General features: G+C 43.3%; 1 protein-coding gene across 1 annotated transcript in view; it reads right to left on the reverse strand.

The window, feature by feature from the left end:
- The window catches only part of LOC121304832 (latent-transforming growth factor beta-binding protein 4), a 61,727-nt gene that overhangs the window by 2,700 nt on the left and 38,272 nt on the right, over nucleotides 1–20,755 (reverse strand). The window contains exons 10-32 of the mRNA XM_041236241.1: nucleotides 16,944–17,066; nucleotides 15,163–15,327; nucleotides 14,807–14,917; nucleotides 14,473–14,634; nucleotides 12,475–12,603; nucleotides 12,212–12,337; nucleotides 11,739–11,864; nucleotides 11,275–11,394; nucleotides 10,890–11,015; nucleotides 10,476–10,601; nucleotides 9,842–9,967; nucleotides 9,378–9,497; nucleotides 7,149–7,274; nucleotides 6,572–6,697; nucleotides 6,280–6,402; nucleotides 5,906–6,037; nucleotides 4,506–4,739; nucleotides 3,213–3,425; nucleotides 2,944–3,015; nucleotides 2,569–2,697; nucleotides 1,912–2,055; nucleotides 1,096–1,248; nucleotides 244–526 (exon numbers count right to left, since the gene is read on the reverse strand). Coding sequence (XP_041092175.1) covers nucleotides 244–526; nucleotides 1,096–1,248; nucleotides 1,912–2,055; nucleotides 2,569–2,697; nucleotides 2,944–3,015; nucleotides 3,213–3,425; nucleotides 4,506–4,739; nucleotides 5,906–6,037; nucleotides 6,280–6,402; nucleotides 6,572–6,697; nucleotides 7,149–7,274; nucleotides 9,378–9,497; nucleotides 9,842–9,967; nucleotides 10,476–10,601; nucleotides 10,890–11,015; nucleotides 11,275–11,394; nucleotides 11,739–11,864; nucleotides 12,212–12,337; nucleotides 12,475–12,603; nucleotides 14,473–14,634; nucleotides 14,807–14,917; nucleotides 15,163–15,327; nucleotides 16,944–17,066 — 3,295 coding nt within the window. The remainder of the gene's footprint in view (nucleotides 1–243; nucleotides 527–1,095; nucleotides 1,249–1,911; nucleotides 2,056–2,568; nucleotides 2,698–2,943; nucleotides 3,016–3,212; nucleotides 3,426–4,505; nucleotides 4,740–5,905; nucleotides 6,038–6,279; nucleotides 6,403–6,571; nucleotides 6,698–7,148; nucleotides 7,275–9,377; nucleotides 9,498–9,841; nucleotides 9,968–10,475; nucleotides 10,602–10,889; nucleotides 11,016–11,274; nucleotides 11,395–11,738; nucleotides 11,865–12,211; nucleotides 12,338–12,474; nucleotides 12,604–14,472; nucleotides 14,635–14,806; nucleotides 14,918–15,162; nucleotides 15,328–16,943; nucleotides 17,067–20,755) is intronic.

A 20,755-nucleotide genomic window follows, 5' to 3' on the forward strand; every position in this document is an offset into this window, starting at 1 on the left:
TTTGCATTCATTCATTCTTTTTGCAATTACATCTGCAGGGATGGAAATAAAACTCCCATTGCACAGCAGTGCGATCCATTCCTGGTTTTACTATGCGACACCCTCAGCTTGTTACCTACACACACTAATCAAGCTTGTAGTAAAACCTGGAATGGGTGAAACCGCTATGCAACAGGAGTCTTATTTCCATCCCTGCTATGAAACATAACCGCACTGAACTTCATTCACAAAATGTTTTTATACCCGTGGCGTCCGTACGGGCCCTCCTGTGGTCCGTATGAAGCCGGAGAGCGAGAACGGGACCCATAGCTTGGCATCTGTCCCCCGCGGGAGGGGTAGTCTTCATACCCCCCAGGTCTGAGATAGCCTGGGGTTCTGCCTCGTGGAGGGGGATCAGCGAAGATGTCTGGACCGTATGGAGGCTCGTAGTTCCCTCCAAAGCCTGGTCCATATTCCCCAGCGTAGGGTCCGAGAGGGGGTCCGTAAGCCGGGGGTCTCAAGACATTGCACAGGGCTTCGTAATCATCTGAAACAATTCAGGCAGACCTTTAAAATATTCTACATTTAGAAATCAAAAGTTTTTTTTTGGTTTTTTTTTTTTTTTGATCAGCAATTGTAAACTCTGAATTTTGCAGTCCTTCAGGCACACACAGTAACTGGTTACAAAAAAACAAAAAAAAAAAAAAAACAAACAAACAAAAGAAAAATGCTCTTTGTTACATTGTTCCCTTGTCCTGTCATTTCAGAAAGAGCCTAAACTCAGCACCAATGTAGCTTTGCAAAATCTTTCCTCTTTATACATTGATTTGGCTGATCCCAACACAGCACCCTCTTGTGGCCACAACTCAAAATGCACATTAAAGCACCAGTTTAGAAGGGATTGGGCAGAAAACCACAACCAGTAGCATAAACTTTCACACAACCGAGCTGACCGTCAAATGGCATCCCCGACATGTATTCTGTAACATACAAAAGCTGCATCCCACTGGTGCAAAGCACTTTCAGTCACAATGGGTAAGACAGTAGATCTGAGTGATGGCTGATAGCAGGGGCTTGGTTGGCAGATGCTTCCTTGTCTTAATCTAAATCTAGTACCTGAGTCTCGAGCTGGGCAGAGTGCACACTCTATACCCCAGGCCAGTCCATACAGGCAACAGCACTCTGTGTAAGTGATCTGCCTATCCAACATGGGCCGGTTACAGATATAATCTTCTCCTAACTCCTGCCAGCAGTACGCCAGGTTTTCATCTGGGAAAGAAACAGACTTCTGTTAGAACCCAGGAAGCACATACAGTGTCACTGCACCAATTCAAAAAACATGCTTTCCATAAATCTGCAATGCAAGCTGGTGCGCATAATTACATTAATTAATAACAGTGCAGGAGAAACAAACTGAGCGGTCAAGCAAACGCCCCACCTGAAACCAGAGACACTGCACTATTGGCTACTGTAGGGACCTGAATGTCAGACACTGAGAATTTCAACAGCTTGGATTAGTAACTGCATTGTTTCTCATATTATTGTATTGTTTATCTATCTATCCATCTATTTAGATCGGCCAACAGACAGGTCTTAAAATACCCTGTATTATTAAAAATATTCAATCATATAAAACATTACATTTTAGAATGCACATTCTGCACAGACAGAAAGACAGATGGATATAGCTAGATAGAGATGGATAGACAGACAGGGTAGATAGATAGATAGATAGATAGATAGATAGATAGATAGATAGATAGATAGATAGATAGATAGATAGATAGATAGATAGATAGATAGATAGATAGAGAGAGAGTACTACTGGACATGTTAACTTCAGCATAGCCAAAGATCTCTTCATAATCACATAACATATCAGACTGATGAAGATGCGTCATTCCTAGTCTGCACTGAGTTTGCTCCTCGTACCAGCAGACTGGCTGATGTTGGCGACGCACGCTCGCTGGGCTGCGTCCAGGATGAGAGGGGGGTCACAGGAGCAATAATACGAGCCCATAGTGTTGACACAGCTCCCTCCCAGACAGGACTCCTCCTCCAAGCACTCATCGTTATCTAGAGACGAAACAGGCTCACAAACGTCACACAGGAGACCCTCGCTAATCCACACCCCCTGTAATAATAATCCGAAGCAACAGTGAAACAAAAGCGCAGAGCTCTTTGCGACTGTGTATATGGTTATAAATCAGTTTATTTTTTTATTTTTAACTGAATATGTCCAGAACAACGTTTTAATTCACGCCAAAAAATTCAGTGTTCAGATATTGTTAGGAAAACAGAGTGTTTGACCAAGTTTGACCAAGACATACAAGACAGGCGCTTGAGAGTGTGAGACAAGCTCCTTGAATGCTCTTCATACCTGAGCTTTCTCCCCGAACATTGCATGCCCTGATTTCTGAATATAATCAGGTGCTTTATTTGTGTGTCTAACGACTAAGCTACATTGAATATTGGAATCCATAACAGGAAGCTTACTAATAGCAACTGGTATTGTACGACATCACACGTGCAGTCATCCCATTAGTTTCCTTACACATTCATAATAGGTATAGCCGCGCTGTCTCTTACCCACGCACTCCAGTTGTGTTTGGTCATAGTAGTAGCCATTGGGACAGTAGCAGGAATAGCCTGGGATCGTGTTCACACACACGCCATTCTTACACACTGCAGCAGTGAACAGTGTGCACTCATCAATATCTGAACAGGAGAAACAGAACGCATTGCGATGTGAGCGGAAAAGCCCCAGAGCACGTGGCGGCACATGGTAGCACTTCATATCGGATATTGCCTTTGAATGTTAATAGACTACGGCAGTAAAGGAACAGTCAGGCAGCTAAATGATGATCTGAAACTTCAGCATGTCAGGACAGCCCTGTGTGTTCGAACTGTTACACAAAGGGGATTCTGCAAGCGTTTGCAGTGGAAGGGCACGAGATCACTCACCTTTGTAACTGAAGGAGCCCCGAGTAGAGGTCACATATCCCTTTCCACTGGGACACACAGACTGGTATTGAGCTTGTAGAGAAAACAGGAGAAGATTCAATAGCTTTATTCACATATGCCAATGGCATTCGAAGGCTGGCACTTAATTTGTTTAAATAAGCACCCTGCTAATACACTATGAATATTTAGTCACAAAAAAGAACTATATATATATATAGACTAATATATATAGGCTTGAGACTGCAGCAGGTGTACAGCAGGTAGCGTACCTGTTCCAGGTGCCGGGCAGGCAGTCAGCTGACAGCTCTCCCCCCAGCCCTCCCCCACGGTGCAGCAGCACTCCTGTAGGGTGGCGTTGCGTGTCAGTACGTTTTGGCACACGTTTGCGTCACGGATGTTGTAGTAGCATTCTCTGACATCACTGCGCGGAGGGGAGGGGTCTGGTCGATACACTCCCCCAGAACTGCTGGGAAACCTCTGGGCTGGAGAAAAGAAAAATCACAGATAACACAACACACCGTAAGATCGAGTCATTTCACTTTACACCACGAGATGGCAGCACTGACCAGCTCAGCTGGCTGATTGACTTATCAAATCCAGTTTTCCACCTTTATGTACTGTTTTGTACCTCACGTCTAGCGCATTTTCTTTTGCTTGGGATGACCATGCACACCGCAAACATGAGTCTTAACCACAATGCAAAAGAGCTGTGCATTCGTGGTTATAGAGAGTATAACCTCATCTCACCAACAGGGGAAAGACTCTACAATGGCAGTGCATCCGCACTACACGGTTGTCCCCGTTACCGTCACATGACGTTTTCGACAACGTTTTCTGTCTATGGTTGTGGAGGTCTTTGCACAAACAATGCATGTGAGTAGGGCCGACTATGAACAGTCAACACGACAGTCACACAGACCCAGCTATGAGGGAAGGGAAAGAAGAAAAAGCCACCGGCGTCTATGCGTCCTTCGCTCGGGAGGTGAAAAGAGGGTCGCGCGACGTGGCGTCCGTGGGACCGTACTATAGGTGTGAGCAAGTGTAGATCTCCCTCGGTTTCTCCCCCTGTGAAATGACGGCAATCGGCTCTGCGATCTATCCCAGGTAGTAGGGTAACGTTCCCATTGCAACCTATATTTCTGCTAGATAACGCATCGTCAAATTAATAAGGTCCAAATGATACTTGGACTAATCGGTTACATATCCAGGTGTCGAGTTTAAACAGAAAAATTTGAGTATCATTTTAGTGGATCAAACTGCTGTGCAATGGGAGTCTTAGTGCCATTGCTGCATAGAAACACTCATAATGCTGATTGAGTAAATAACCAAACTTTTGTCTACTTACTTAAGAGTAAGTGCAGGGAAAGAATTAAGACTCCTATTGCATAGCAATTTCACCCATTCCTGGTTTAACTATAGGCTTGATTCTTGCTCTTATTTCCTCCTTCAAGGGATCGAATATTGTGATTTCTGATATGTGAGTTATAGTTTCCATTTTAACATGCTTTGACTTGAGTTCAGTTCTAGATGCCATCTTTAACCCAGGCTGAATCATCTAATACAGTTTGACCTCCCCTTTAAGAGAAACAATGGATCTTGTCTGACTTTGCATGGGTTGTTAGTGCCGTTGCAGCTGTTCGTCCAATAAGAACCAACGGTGTTTCCCGTACCCACACAGCTCTGCCCATTTCGCCCCGCCTCATAACCCTGGTCACACAGACACTGGTAAGAGCCAATCAGGTTCTGGCAGAAGGCATGGTCACCGCAGACAGTGTCGTTTGCACACTCGTTAATGTCTGAAAGAGAAAAGGGTTGGCATGACATAGGGTCTCCCGGCAATCTGAAAGGCACAAACGAACAAAAACAAAGATTACATTTTTTTTTTTTTTTTTTTTGGCAACGGAGATTAGTTTTGCAGCCAGGGTTGCCAATTCCTTCCTCAAATCAATTCAATAAAATGAGCTTCTCACAGCAGCAGCAAATTACTTCAGCTGAAGTCTCTTTGTTCATCAAATCAATCGGAATGGAATTCTTTCGAATCCATTTTAAAAAGGAACCTGAGATGAAATCGGAATCTTCTTGTACATTCCCAAATTGCTTTTATGCTGATAGAAATAAATTGGACTTATGCAATAGTAGCAGGCAGTGTTGTGTAATGCACTGCTGTTACAGATTCTGGTATACGTATATCTACACATTTTTTTAAAAGCCATGATCATCTAGTTGCTCGTGTTTTTTTCCAGTGGTATAGTCTAATATAGTGCTCTAGAGGGGCCCTGTGGCAGCTGAAAATGGGTTTAAATGAAAAAATAAAGACAAAGCCTACCCCCACCAATACATCTGAATACATAGCCCCCCCCCCGCACCTTCTTCAATCCTGCAGAGTGCACTAAATACTGCAGCCATGTGTTCTGCAATCTTATATACAAAGGCACAGGTGATGAGTGCCAGATGGGCTGGGCTGCAGTGTTTTGACAGATCAGTGGAAAAGTTCAGTGGGAAAAGCCAATGGAGCTGGAGCTACAGCCTCTTAAAATTTCAGCCTCATCACAAAGCCCCCAGCTGTCTGCAGAGCGGGACAGCCGCTGTGGAGCTTATATACACATATACACAAATGGAGTCAGCAGCTAATTTAAAAATCAGCATCTCATTTAAGCCCGACCGAATGGAATTCGGACGACGTGGTTTTGAGTTATACGCTGCAGTGTATGCCAGAGATGGACCACCCTGTGCTAATCCAAAGCTGGTTTACAATTTCCATTCAATCTGAAAATCAGAATAGCGTTGCGCTTTTAATAGCTGGGACTAATATAGAAGGCAGTTATAATGACTTGATTGTCCATCGAGTGACGAAGACTATTAACGAAAGCAGTTGTGCTTATTGACCAGCAGATTGATAGGACCAATAAAGAAAGTGGTTGCAGTGAGTTTATTGGCCAGCAGGTGGCTTGCGAGTGCTTACCCACACAGTCCCCGCTGACAGTTGCCCTGTGGCCGGGCTCACAGGAAGTGATGCAATGGAAGGAACCGATGGTGTTCTCACAACGTCGGGGTCCACACACAGCTCCCCTCGACTCTGCACACTCATCAACGTCTGAAAAAACAAGGCAGGGAAAACCTGACCAGCCTGAACTGCAATTAGCATCAAATAAGTTATGCTCAATTATACTATGCTCAATTATGCAATGCATTCTGGTATGTTTTCCCTGTCTCGGGTATGTTTCACAGCAGGACTACACTTACCAGAATGCACTGGGGTGTGAGCTGACAATTCTGCGCTGTCCCAAACTGTCCTTGTGTGTATTAGTGACCTTGGAAGAAATACGGACAGCTTACCAAGGCAGGCAGTCTTTTCTGGGTTGGTGGCAAAGCCGGGTTGGCACACACACTCGAAGGAGCCCTGGGTATTGGTACAACTGCCATCCTGGCACAGCTCCGGCCTGGCACACTCATCCACATCTGGGAACAGACACAACAGGCAACTTGAAAAAAAAAAAATGGGAGTAAAGCAGAAAGTGCTAGAGCCACTGTTCCTAGCGGCTCTGTACCAATGGCAGCACCCTACAATGGGAAGCGGCTGGTGGAATGTTCCCAACATGGAACCGTGTTCTGGCCACCAGCATCCTACCTATACAGGAGTCTCCGTCTGGGGTGGCATTGTATCCCTCGGAACACAGACAGCTGTACGACCCATCAGTGTTGAGACATTCGCCGTGCGGGAAACAGAAGTCCCCTTCCAGACACTCATTGATATCTGCAGGGAGACATTAACAGCGGGAGGGGGTGGTAGGGTGGGAGGAGGTCATGCGTTCATTGTGTGCAGAAGCAAGGACTAACATTCAGAGCAGGTGCAATGTGTTTGTAATCCAGCACGAGGCTAGGGCTCATACAAAGTGCAGGTTGAATGTATTTCTTATGCAGCGGGTGGAACATACAAAGCAGGTGTAACGTGTTCCCCAGGAATATAAGCGATTTTGCTTTAAACAGACCTTTTTTTTTTTTTTTTTTTTTTTTACAGGGATGGGAATAAGATTCCTATTGCATAGCAGTTTCAGTCACTCCAGGTTTTACTATGAGCTGACACAGTGCACAGGTCTTACTAAACTCACAGTAAAAGCAGGAATGGCTCAAACTGCTGTGCAATCGGAGTCTTGTGTTTTAGGTTCGTTAGTTACTAGCAGCTTTAAAAATCGTATTTTACTCACCGCTGCACTGGTTCCGACTGCTGTCCGACCTGAATCCAATCTTGCAGTCACAGCTGAAGGAGCCATCTGTGTTCACACAGTGCCCATTAGTACCACAGACTAACGAGCCCAGACACTCATCGACGTCTGTGGGAGCAGAGGCAAGCCAGTTAAACCAGCATGAATTGGACCGATCTTAAAACCAATTAATGCAAGCATGAAAGGTTAGAAAAACCTGCCATAACACTGACATTCGGGTCATAGGGCAGCCAGGACGTCCGTTTCCACTGCTATGCTACGTGACTATTCCTTACACCTTGTGTAAGGAGAGAGGACGGTTTTCTACTCAGGGATAGCAAAATATTTAGTGATCACATGAGCAAGTTATCTGGCAACAAACTCCCCGTACCCAGGGGTGCTGCTTTCCTAGAAAAAGGAGAGCATTTCAGGGGACCACTCTACTGGTGAAATATCTTGCTCTTTTGAATATTTAAAGTGGAGACGATGATCTATTCAGGGATAGCAAAATATTTAATAAGGAAGCTGTCTGAGTGAGCAACAGTGGGCAATACAATCCCCACCCCTAGTCTAGCTGGAAATAATTTTTTGCTGCCATAATTTGTGCCGGTACAGGGATCAGCCTGCCTCTCTGCCTCTGTGTCTTATTCAAAAACAGCAGACTTGTATTACAATGTTTGTAATGTTTGGACCTCATAATAAGGGGATACTGTCAATCTGGAATCTATAAAACTTCCCCTTTCAAGATTGGGTTTTAGAGCTGTAGTACGTGGGTCTGTCTCAGCTGTTCTTTCCTTCTGTGAAGAGCACGTGCAGGCAAACCCGTCTTTTAACTCAAAACACCTTCCCACCCCTCAGCCCCTTCGAGCGTTCGAGATTTATGAGGTATGTGCAAACAGCCTCGCTAAAGAATCTGTCCAGCGGCTACATGTGAATCTCTTCAGACTGTACATGCACACCCCAAAACGGATCCGAGCAACAGACTGCAATGAACGGGATCTAAGCTGGAGTCCGCTTATACTGCTGGATCTGGTCCTCTAACACTATGTGCAGAGAGATGATCGAATAGGATAAATACAGGAATAACACCTGAATATCGTCAGCTCTTCCTCTGAGTTCTGAAGCCATTCATTTTGAATTTAGCCCTGTTAATTCACATGATTTAAAAACATTAAGCTTTCCCTTTCCTCTCCATCCGTTCCTAATGACTGCACTGTTTATTCTTCACTAATTCATACCCTCTTACTCGCCCACCAGGGGATTGTGAGGCAATGCTGCAAATAAATCGATCATATCATATTTACCACAGTATCTTTGCAAGGGATTTTTGCAGTTTTCCAATGCTTTTTCTCCATGGTTATATACTAAGCATTTCCCATAGTTTACCCCAGTTTGTCAAGTTTAATAATATGCTTTACATTGCTTACCAATGCTTTACCTTGCTTTCCCTGTGCTTCATTACACTTAGCTGTGATTTTGCTTTGGGAAATGTGTAGAAGGTTACAACAGGATAATGCGATGGTCTAATGAGGTTTCACAATGATAGCCAGGCTGGCAATCCTACAGTGCTGATCACTTAGAAGGCAGTGACTGTGCTCCACAGCACTGCCTTTTAATAAGAAGTTAACGATGAACATTACTGCCAACATTACTAGCATTTTGCTAAAAATATCCTAATGGTGGTCTGGTACAGTTCCCAGATTAGCTGAGTTATTATAAATGGCTTTAATTGAATTCTGATGCTTGGGAAACAGAACAAGAGCCAGAGGCTTAGTCTACCTTTACAATCCGTCTGCCTGTCTCAAGAGAATAGGGCTATAGAGAGATAGATAGACAGATAGATGGGTTATATATGACATGTCACATCCTCATTGGAGTCCATTAGCCGCATCTACTCTTATCATTTCTCTGAGAGTGCAGATCACGCACTCAGAATGCCAATGGCAATCCGTTTTAAATGTTTAATCTGCGACGGTCTCTATAAAAACAGATTAAGAATGTTAATATCTGGGTTTCGTCTTTTTAATTATTTTTTTAAATTTAGATTTAATGACACATGGTGATGCAGGACACAGTGTGTGAGAAATTCACTCTCAACTTAATGTTTGATTTAATCCAGACCGAGACATATTAAATACTGACTTAGAAAACAGATGGCACATTGCATACAGTGGTGCATTGCTTCCAAAGGGGCACAGGCAATCATAGGGAAGTATCAGGCATTTGAACTACCTGTGCATCTGCCGTTCTTTAGCTGGTAACCAGGCCGGCAGGGCACACACTGGAAGGAGCCAGCGGAGTTAACACATTCCTGACCAGGGCAGGTTGCAGCATTCTCACACTCATTGATATCTGAGGGAGGGAAAGACAGCACAGAAGAGTCGGAAGCAGGTTATTATATTCAATGCTTATTGAAGTAATTGAAAAAGGGAGACGACCTATCTGATACTCTCAGTGAACTTGTACAAAACAACGGGAGTTTCAACACAGTAGGATAAGCGTTTTTCTAGTGGGATCTAAAAAGGCGTTAAGTATATGAGAAAACTACAAAGCGCTGTGTAATTCAATATGTTAACATAATCATTATTCAGCAGGTTTTGTTCAGCTTTATGTGTCTATGTGTTAATTCTGCAGCGTAATGTAAAACGTTTGGCCCTAGCTGTACAGGGGTAAAGCATACCAGAACAGTTCCTCACCTGTGCACTCAGCTCCCTGGTGATCCAGCTGGTATCCAGCAGCGCAGACACACCTGTAGCTGCCAGGTGTGTTCTCACAGCGTGCGTTAGTGCAGGGGCTGGGGGACTGTCGGCACTCGTCTGTATCTGAGCACACAAATGACAGACAGGCGCTCACACCAACAATCGACTGCCCAGCCACTGGTACTTGAGTAGTCTGGCTTTTGTAGCGTCTGACTGTGTGTGATTGCAATGGTTATCAGCCTTTCTTTCCAAGGCGGGGACCACTAAGAATTGCTTTGTGGACCACATCCAGCACTAATATTTATTCCATGTATTTATACACAGTGCACCAGTTAAGATATGTTGCATTTTGAGAAATACAGTGTAACATTTTAAAAGGGCTGCACAAATATAATTGTTAATAAAAAGCAACTGTGGGTATAATCAGGAAGCACAGACTGTGTTTGTAGTTGTGCTGTGTTGTGTGTAGACTAGCAGAATGATGGATTCCTGTTGGAGATTGCTATACTTTGCTTTTTTTCTGACCACTTGGCAACCTGTGTGTGATTGTAGCGGTGAAGGCTCTTTCTCTGACAAGGTGACAGTGCTTGGTTTGAAAGCCTGGTTATGAAACTCCTGGCACTCAGCTTACCAATGCACTGGGTTGCCTGTGGGTTCAGTCTGTAGCCATTGGGACAAACACATCTATAGCTGCCCGCTGTGTTCTCACAATGACCAACGGAGCAAGGCCGAGGCGTCAGGCGGCATTCGTCGATATCTGAAACGAACAAGCGAGGCAAAAGTTATGTTTTACAAAAATAAAAGCGTCTTTCATTTTAGAGCTGTTCCTGGGTTCAATCTTCATTTGGGGGATTAACAATACGTCAGTACGTCGTGTGTCGGGGGGGGTCTCTTATTGTGTAAGAGATGTTATTTCACGCAGTTTGAGCAGTCAGTCCTCTCACCCAAACTGCACTAAATGGCATCTCTTATACAATACGAGACACCCTACACACAACGTATTGACTTACCTAAGAGGTAATGAGCCCTTTAGAAAGCGAGTTACCTGTGCAGCTGGCTCCTTGCGGCCCCAGTCTAAACCCAGACGGACACAGGCATCGGTAACTCCCAGCTGTATTCTCACACTGACCGTTCGTACAGGGCCTTGGGCTCAGACTGCACTCATCCACATCTGAAACACAACACAGCGCTCTGTTACACACTACAGAGAAAGAAACACCACTTCTCTCAAAACTATATCGCAAAAGTCTACCAGAAACCATCACAGTAGTAGAGTATTTACCGTTAGATTTCGAAATGTTAACTTTTTTCTTCTTCAGTCTTTCGTATTAAATATTGACTTACAAAACAGATGGCACATTGAATACAGTGGTGCATTGCTTCCAAAGGGGCACAGGCAATCATAGGGAGATATTGGGCATTTGAACTACCTGTGCATCTGCCGTTCTTTAGCTGGTAACCAGGCCGGCAGGGCACACACTGGAAGGAGCCAGCGGAGTTAACACATTCCTGATCAGGGCAGGTTGCAGCATTCTCACACTCATTGATATCTGAGGGAGGGAAAGACAGCACAGAAGAGTTGGCAGCAGGTTATTATATTCAACGCTTATTGAAGTCATTGAAAAAGGGAGACGACCTATCTGATACTCTCAGTGAACTTGTACAAAACAACGGGAGTTTCAACACAGTAGGATAAGCGTTTTTCTAGTGGGATCCGAAAAGGCGTTAAGTATATGAGAAAACTACAAAGCGCTGTGTAATTCAATATGTTAACGTAATCATTATTCAGCAGGTTTCGTTCAGCTTTATGTGTCTATGTGTTAATTCTACAGTGTAATGCAAAACGTTTGGCCCTAGCTGTACAGGGGTAAAGCATACCAGAACAGTTCCTCACCTATGCACTCAGCTCCCTGGTGATCCAGCTGGTATCCAGCAGCGCAGACACACCTGTAGCTGCCAGGTGTGTTCTCACAGCGTGCGTTAGTGCAGGGGCTGGGGGACTGTCGGCACTCGTCTGTATCTGAGCACACAAATGACAGATAGGCGCTCACACTAACAATCGACTGCCCAGCCACTGGTACTTGAGTAGTCTGGCTTTTGTAGCGCCTGACTGTGTGTGATTGCAATCAGTCTTTGTTTCCAAGGCGGGGACCACTAAGAATTGCTTTGTGGACCACTTCCAGCACTAATATTTATTCCATGTATTTATACACAGTACACCAGTTAAGATAGGCTGCATCCCCTGCATAGAACACCACAACTAATTCCTCTCACCCAAACTGCACTGCTCTTATACAATACGAGACACCCTACACACAACGTATTGACTTACCTAAGAGGTAATAAGCCCTTTAGAAAGCGAGTTACCTGTGCAGCTGGCTCCTTGCGGTCCCAGTCTAAACCCAGACGGACACAGGCATCGGTAACTCCCAGCTGTATTCTCACACTGACCGTTCGTGCAGGGCCGCGGGCTCAGACTGCACTCGTCTACATCTGAAACACAACACAGCGCTCTGTTACACACTAGAGAAAGAAACACCGCTTCTCAAGCTCAAGCCTGCCCTCGACTGGAGGGAGCACCCCTTCTCTTTGGGGGGGGGGGGAGGGAGGGAGGGGTTCAGTCTCCGTACCCACGCATCGTGTCTGCTGGGGGTTGATGTGGTAGCCCTGGTTGCAGAGACAGGTGTAGGTTCCTCCTCTTTGCTTCAGACAGCGCCCCGCTCCACAGATCTGAGGGTTCAGGTCACATACTCGAACCTCTAACCACAGGGTTGGGGAGAGAGAGACAAGACAACACCAATCAGATGTTAGATAGATAGATAGATAGATAGATAACAATGTTATTTAATTTGTCTTCCTACATGCCATGTTTGCTATACCATGCATATACCTTGACTCTAATAGAATAGAGAGATAGATAGGGCTGTAGATAGGTAGGGTATATTTGAAGTTTGCATGTGTTTAACATGAAATCACAAGCGTACAGGTAGGCAGACTGACAGAGGCATGTGTGTCTAATATAATAAAAATTCCAGGGTCCACCGATGGCCTCTCTGCCAGACCAAAGCATTTTTAACAGGTATCAGAAAAAGCTGCCCCTCTCACACCTGTCACCACTACAGCCAGCCAAGACTTTGAGATATGCAAGTGATGCAGGAGAGCTATATCCCAGCAAGAGGGTATTATAAAAGCATCAGTGACTGCTCTTCACACAGAGCAGAGCACTCAGGGTTTGGAGCGCGTAGCAGCCATGAAACACAGTATTTACAAGACCAAGGGCTCGCAAGTCCAAACTAATCCATTCTGGTAAATCCAAACATAAGTTAGTCTTGTAGAATGTCCATACAGAATGAAATGCAATTCTCAGATACTGTATGTATGCACACGGCTTAGATAAGAAATTAAATACTTGTATTAACTTACATAAAAATCTGGTAATACTTTACATTAAGTGTGTCTAATTACTGTGTACTGTGTAATTACTTTGTAAATACATGTGTACTTGCACATAATTACAATGTTACAATGCACAGTAACTATGTGCTTATGTGTAAGTACACATGTTCACTAAGAAACTATTATGTAACTCTGCAGTAATTAGAGACACTTAATGTAAAATGTTGCCAAAAATCTCTTAAGACGTAATGATTTAAGCAGCACTTAACAATATACAGGAGCTTCTGCAACACAGCTGGCGTGAAAATGTGGCACCATTGCAAAAAAAAAAAATTCTAAAAGATGTTTCATCATCCCACACGTTCGCTTGGAATAAAAAAAAAAAACCCTCAAATAAAATCAAGGCTTCAGATCTTATTGTGCGACAGAAGAAAAGACAGTCGGGAGAGATTTATCTGCTTAACCTGAGGTCTAGATTAATGTGGCTTTCTTTCGCAAAGACTCACAATAGAAGGAGGGGTTGAATTTCCAGTCTGCTGGGTATAAAAAGAATTTATTCATATTCACTGGCCTCCTGTAGCCACTGCTTTTATTATACACCCTACAATCGCTCTTTTCCAAAGTGCTGGTATTAGACTAAGCTCTTCTCTGTTAAAGCAATTCTCATTGTCTTGCTGTGTGGGTTTTTGAAGTATTAAAGCAAAGAATGAAAAGATCTGTAACACTAGAAATCAGGGGTAAGGTGATAATGCTGCTTTAGTGTGTAAAGCTATGGAATCACCTAGAATTTTAGGACTGAGACGTAACTTTTAAAAAAAAAACTATGTGAACATAATTTAGATCTTTTTATTTAATGTCATGTAATCAAAGAAACTACAAAATGATGCCACAAAAGTCTGCTGAAAGCCATAACAGTAGTACAGTATTTCATGTAAGATTTCGAAATGTCAAGTTTTTCATAGGGTGATGCGAAACCTTTGGCCATATCTCTAGGCTTGGGTACTGAAGCACCTACCAATCGAGCACCTTCTATCAGCCTTCTATCAAAGTCAGTCAGAGCTCTTGCCTTGCAGTCACATTGTGACTGACTTCAAACAGGGAGATGCAGCTTTTATTATAGTGCAGAATACACGCCAGGGATTTGGATATCAAATGAACAACAGGTGTTTTCTAATGACCCTGTAGATTGACAGACAGACAAACTGATGGATGGATGGATGGATGCTGTGTACCTGGGGCACGCATGGCAGTGCGGGTTGTGGTGGAGACGGTGAATGTCTGTACTGGTCTAAGTGGTTGTACTGGGGGTTCTGGTTTCAGTGGTTGCACTGGCCTCTCCATCCTTGGTGGCAGCCTCTCTTCTCTCTCGTTGCCCACATTGGCGGTCAGAGAGGCTATAAGTAGATTACACAAAAAATTCTCGTTAGCTGATCTACATTTACAATGTGTTCAATAAGCTATTGCAACAAATACCCATGCATTTCCTGAAGCTTTTCACCACCCCCCCACCTCCGGGGATGCATTCTGGGCACCCGAGTTTGCGATCCACTGGTATGCTGTACTTACGTGTTTGGGCTCTAGGGGGCGCCACTGCAGTTTGGCGTTCCTGGTTGATTTTAACACTGGAAGCTGAGTAGTGGTAACCTGGCCCTGCTGGGCAAATCTCCTTAAATTGCTCTGCAAAGAAAATCAATGGGCTTTGATCCATGGGGTTTGATCTGTCAATTATTATGAGTTTAATAAGGCACACCTGAGCCTGTTCCCTCTACAATGGGGTGAATCAGACTAATATTCTGACTGTGAGGCATAAAACTGAAGATGAGTGCAAGGGCTTGAAATTAACTTTGAAAGTGCTGTGCAATAGGAGTCTTATTTTCATCCCTCGATGTGTGCCCTGTGCCCCGTGTCCCGTGCCCGCTCACCTGATCCGAAGGGTGGGCACCTCTCGCAGGCCTGACCCCAGGCTTTGCCCACTCTGCTGCAGCAGCAGATCTGCTTGGTGATGTTCCTTAGGATGGGCATCGAGCAGAACCCCGTCTTCAGGATGCGATAACACTGCCCCTTCAACTCCGAGATCACCATCTGGGCTGCACAGCAAACACACGCACGGACACACCAACACAACTGTTCAATACCTTAACTAAGCCAGGCATCCAATTTCAAATAAAAATGCTGCCATCCTTATAACCCTGTGATCCCAGCTTTTGGAATATAAACGATCTGATGAATGATCTGATGGGTGTTTGTTATGTAGGCAGTTTCAGGGCTGGAAATAAAACTCCTGTTGCATAGTAATTTCACCCGTTCCAGGTTTTACTATGAACTTGATTAACCACGGTGTATGGATAACAAGAAGGCGTGTCTTATTCTCATAGTAAAACCAGGAATGGGTCAAACCGCTATGCAACAGGAGTCATATTTCTATCCCTGGTGTTTTGCCATAAGAAAAGGTAGTAAACATACATGCTCAGGAACAAGGGTGGGGATCAGACTTATTAAACATTTAGATAATTAATGGGTTGGTGGCAGCAGCACCATTAAAATTGAATCCCAACCACAGCTTACATATAAAAAAAACTCTTGACTTATATAATGATCCCTGATCAAAGCTTGAATATGCTATTGGTGTCCTATTATAATGATGGAGAAACCTAAGCAGAATCATTAGCAGAACCCCAGTATGACTGGCAATGGCAGCACCTTGGACGTGGAATGAATATTGCAGCTGACCAGATTCGGTAACCCACTTGTAAGCTTCAGCTTGACACTTTTGTGATAGCAATCCAAATACACCCATTTTGAACATTTTAAGGACATCCAACACATAGTTAACAAGACGCCAGTGTTGTGACGACCTCGGTACACATTCTGCGTGACCTGTTCAAACTACCTGGGTAAATCTGGGTGGAGGAGGATCAGCTTACTCAATTAGCAATCATAAAAAAAGAAAGCCTAGCAGAGCTATGAAAATAAGCAGCTGTGTGTGCTGGCGTTTGTTCTGCTAATTGAGTGCTTGAGGTTCAAGTTAAACGAATTAATTTGAATGTTGTTTCGCAATGGGGGTGGAGGAGTCACAAAGACTTGCTGAATAAAACCTACTACCGTCAGCACCAGCCAAGATAAGTCAAGGGCATTTTCTTGGGCAGAGGAATGTTAATTGGCTTTGCCTGTTATTGTACTCTTAATTGGGATCTATCTATCTATCTAACTGTCTAAAGTATTTTAGGTCAATTATACCTGCTTTAAATTTTAACGAGTAATTGTTTGTAATTCTTCTCTGTGCTCAGATTATGTAAGCCAGAAGCAAAGTTGGGTGCGTTTTTTAGAGGAATCAAAAGACACAAGCGCAGGAACCTCTAAACTCGTCAAATAAGTTTTTATTCAGATCCAATCAAATCCACAGATCCTCTGGGTAAGAGTATGCTGACAGGTTACTGTGAGTGTAGCTGACCTGTTATTGTGGATTGCTCCGAGTGCTAGTAGAGAGGTTTGTGTATGTGGAACCCTTCAATATCTAGGGTCAAATGCATTTACAAATCATTTGTATATTTTGCTAATAGTTGCTTTTCCATTGTAGAGTTAAAAAGACTGACTAGCATTTGAGCACAGGCTACGTTGTAGTGTTTTACAGCATTTTTTAACATGCTGTGCAAAATCCCCTCTCCAGGCAAATGCATCTTCTTCACAACAGAGGCTTACTTACAAATGCAGCGTCCTTGAGAAGCATCCAGTATGTAGCCTGTCTTGCAGACACAGCTGTAGCTTCCCCGTGTGTTGATGCATTCCCCGTTCTGACAGAACCCGGGCAGCGAGCACTCGTTAACATCTGCACGGGAGGGAAAACATGAAAAGTGGCTTCATGTTCCTTCAGCTTAACAACACACTAATCACTTTTAATAAATTTTTTTGCATGTCAAGAGCATATTTACACTCCCAGTGCCTCGATATATATATTTTAATTTCACAAAAACAGCACAAAGCTGTAACTTTTTGTAACTTTTTTCCTTGACTGAGTTATGTGTATTAAGTGTATTTTAAGCACGAGCCTCTTATAAAGCATTATCCAGCTTTAAAAGGCTCAGTGCATAGCAGACAAAACCCAGGGAAAGATAAGTATTAGGACTGGCCGCCAGACATCTCTACTGCTGCTTTCTGTCATTCCACAGACTAGCTGACCTTACTGCAGAATGCACTTGATATATGAGACAGGCCCTGGCTGGCTGAGTTCATTAACCTGTTAGCACCTGAAAATACTGGCAATGATCGTTCTTGCACTGGAAATGAAAGCTACATTAAAACAAACAGAGCACGACTCTTAAACCTGAGGTATACAAACTAGACTTTTAGTAGAACTGTTGCTCCTAGAAGATAATGCTAGAATGTACTTTTTTTGGGGGGGGTAGGGGTTTAAATGCTTTGTTGCAGAAGACCATCCTATTTTTTGAGTAGTTCAAATATCCATTATCTAACTGAACAGCCCAGAAAATATCTGACAACATTCAGTATTCCCTGAATAATTTAGCCCTGGTACGAACTGCATGCCAGGCTGGGCCCAGTGCTTCCAGGAAGCTTGAGAAGAGAATGAATTAGCCGACTACAGCACATCGTCAGGTTAGCAGTTTGAAAAAACATAACCCTATCAAACCTGACCCAATCGCTGGCCCCGAATGGGTTAAAGGAGGCACAGAGGGGAATGTGAAAGTGAGCTGGCTGGCAGACAAGTTGGCGTGACTCTTCAGTGAAGCTGTCTGTCTCTCCTGGGACGGGGCTGTGTGGCCCGGCTCCAACTCTCCCCTGTGTTGCAGAACTGTCCCCAACTACCCTTTCAATCAACACTCCAGGCACAGAGAACAATGCAGAACAACAGCCCTCTTTCTGCTGACAAAAGAAAACGCGCCCGATTCCGTATTATTCTTTTTAATTGCTCCTTCCTATATTTCCCCCCCCCCATTTCATGCGCATTGCTTCACTCTCCATGAGGTCTCTTTTCAGGAAACTTTTCCCAGAACCAAAAAGATTCATTCCCCATTTCCCTCTGTTTGATTGCAGACTGCAAGGATAGGGGCACATCATTTTAACTGAACATACAACCTGAGAGTAACTCTGAAGAAAACGAGTCCAGTAGACATATATTTTTGTTATGCTGATATGTTTTTGTTTTTTTTTATAGGAAAGACAGTAAAAACAGCTGATCTGATGTTTTCAGCTGCTTTAAAAAATGATGCACGCCGACACTGGATAAAATGTAAGGCTGTAAATCTGTGAATAAATCGTAAATCAATTTAATTTAGAGTGCGAGACAGACGGACAGACGGACGGACAAACACAATTCGTTTTTTGAATGAGGACCCCAGCAAACGATTAAACATTTTGCATGACCCCATAAAACATTTGTGGTTGAACAAAAGGACATTTGCAAACGTTTAGTAAAATAATGTCCAGCCCTTGTGCTGTGAATACAGTACGTTATATTCTGCAGCTAATCTGCACCTCCCCTCTTTCAGGTAATCCATCTGTTTATTTTAATATGCTTGTTCACTGTAATCAGATGTAATTTGCCCTTAACACAAAAGGCTAGGGATTCAAAAGGCATGACATCACTCTATACAGTAAAGGTGCTTTTTTTGGAATTTATAGCTGCTTTCATTATTTATTTAAGTCCTGGCAAACTGTCAGCCTTAAAAGGGCACAGTGTCTATATGAATCGCGCTCAATAAATCCTGTGAATTAAATGCTCTTGAAAAGGCAAGGGACAATGGCACTGATTACAGCTTGCAATCTGCACGGCAGAATCCCCTCCCGCAATCACAATTACAGCAGAATTGTTTGCTGACATTGCAATTCCAATCCCCATGCTATCTTGTGTAATTACTGTCACAGTTACAAGCATGCTGCAGTAATTACAATTATAATTACAAATATACTAAAGCTTAACGCAAAGTACCCACGTTGATGTGTTTAGTCTATTTATTCTAAATAACCAAACAATATTCGATCGATTATATGGTATAATTACAATTACAGTTATGCAGATGTGCCAAGGTTCAATTACAATAAATTGCAATGAATTACAAATCACACAGTTACAAAAACTATTTTATTGCACCTCTGCTGCCCTTCGAACAGGAATCCCACAGCTCTTCATTTTGATTGCATGAGAGTTGCTGTTGTAATATATGAGCCTCCAGAGCTTTTCCTCCAGGTAATGTGGGTTTCCTATTGGCCCGGTGTTGATGGCAGAAGTGTAATACAGGCTCCAGGGAATCAGCCTATTTGCATTGCAATTAATGTTGGAAGAGCAGAGTTTAGTTTAACGCAGTTATCGTTTCCATGCATCCATTCAGAGCAATGGGATGGTTTTGTGATGCAATACTACTGGGCTATAATAATGAAACTGTATACGAATATGACTTGGCTGTGGTTCCATATACCAAGCATGGTCTGTCAGTGGTTAACCATGGCTATGGTGGTTGACCATATTAATCATTCATGGTTCAACCCTGAATAAACCAGTATATCCTTTTGCCCACCCAAATTACTCTTTCATGCCACACGAGACAAGAGCATAGGTCAGCGCAGGACTGCATGACCCAAAAAGGGATTTCAAATAGGTTGTACATATTATTTACCTTCATTAAACATCAGTTGCAATGATTTGTGCTGTGCAGTGCACACAGAGGTGTCACAGGCAATTACTAACCCTGCAGCTCTTTCGAAACGTGTTACTCTCCTCCAAGCTGACCTCATACTATACAGTCTGAAAAAAGGAATTCCTTGGCTGACTGCATTGCCGATTGCTGGTTCTTTCTCCAGCCATCAGCTATGAATTATTCCCAAAACAGCCAGCAACTTCTCAGCTTTGACAGAGATTAAAATTACTCCCAATTTGGCTTAATCAAAAGACGAGAGGCCTCCTGTACACATTTCTGTGTTTTCCAGGATGCCAACGCACACAGAGTAATGGTATTAGTGCAAACATGCTGAGCTAATTGAAGCCATATTGGCTGTAAACTGCCTTTTGGTTTATTTGAAACAGGCTGGGTTTGGAGTAAAGAAAGATGATTACCTAATCCAGTACCGGAACGGTTTCCAATATAAATACATGGATTCTAATCCACGGGTACTATATTAGTTCCATTTTGCTGGATTTCCAAATTCTCCATTCCAGTAAAAATATATTAGTCTAGTAAAGGATATGCTGTCAGCATTCACAGCACCTGTCTCTCGCAATCAGCAGTCTCTCAGCTTTTTTACAACAGCAGCCCACAATCAGAGTATTGGGTAAAATGGACAAGCGTGTATTTGCCACATTGCCTTTTTTTTCTTCACCTGTATCGAGCCTACTTCTAAGGTAGCATATCCCTACTTTGCATTAATTATTTAATTTGAGCGCCAACTTCAGTGTCTTGTTTAGCATTATGAGATGTGATAAATATTACGAGGTGGTGGCGCTCGCACAGCAAAAAGGCTGAAAAGTAGACAAAAATATGCACAGAAAAAAAAAGAGGCTAACAT

The sequence above is a fragment of the Polyodon spathula genome, chromosome 40, assembly GCF_017654505.1.
Source record: "Polyodon spathula isolate WHYD16114869_AA chromosome 40, ASM1765450v1, whole genome shotgun sequence".
NCBI classification, from domain to species: Eukaryota; Metazoa; Chordata; class Actinopteri; order Acipenseriformes; family Polyodontidae; genus Polyodon; species Polyodon spathula.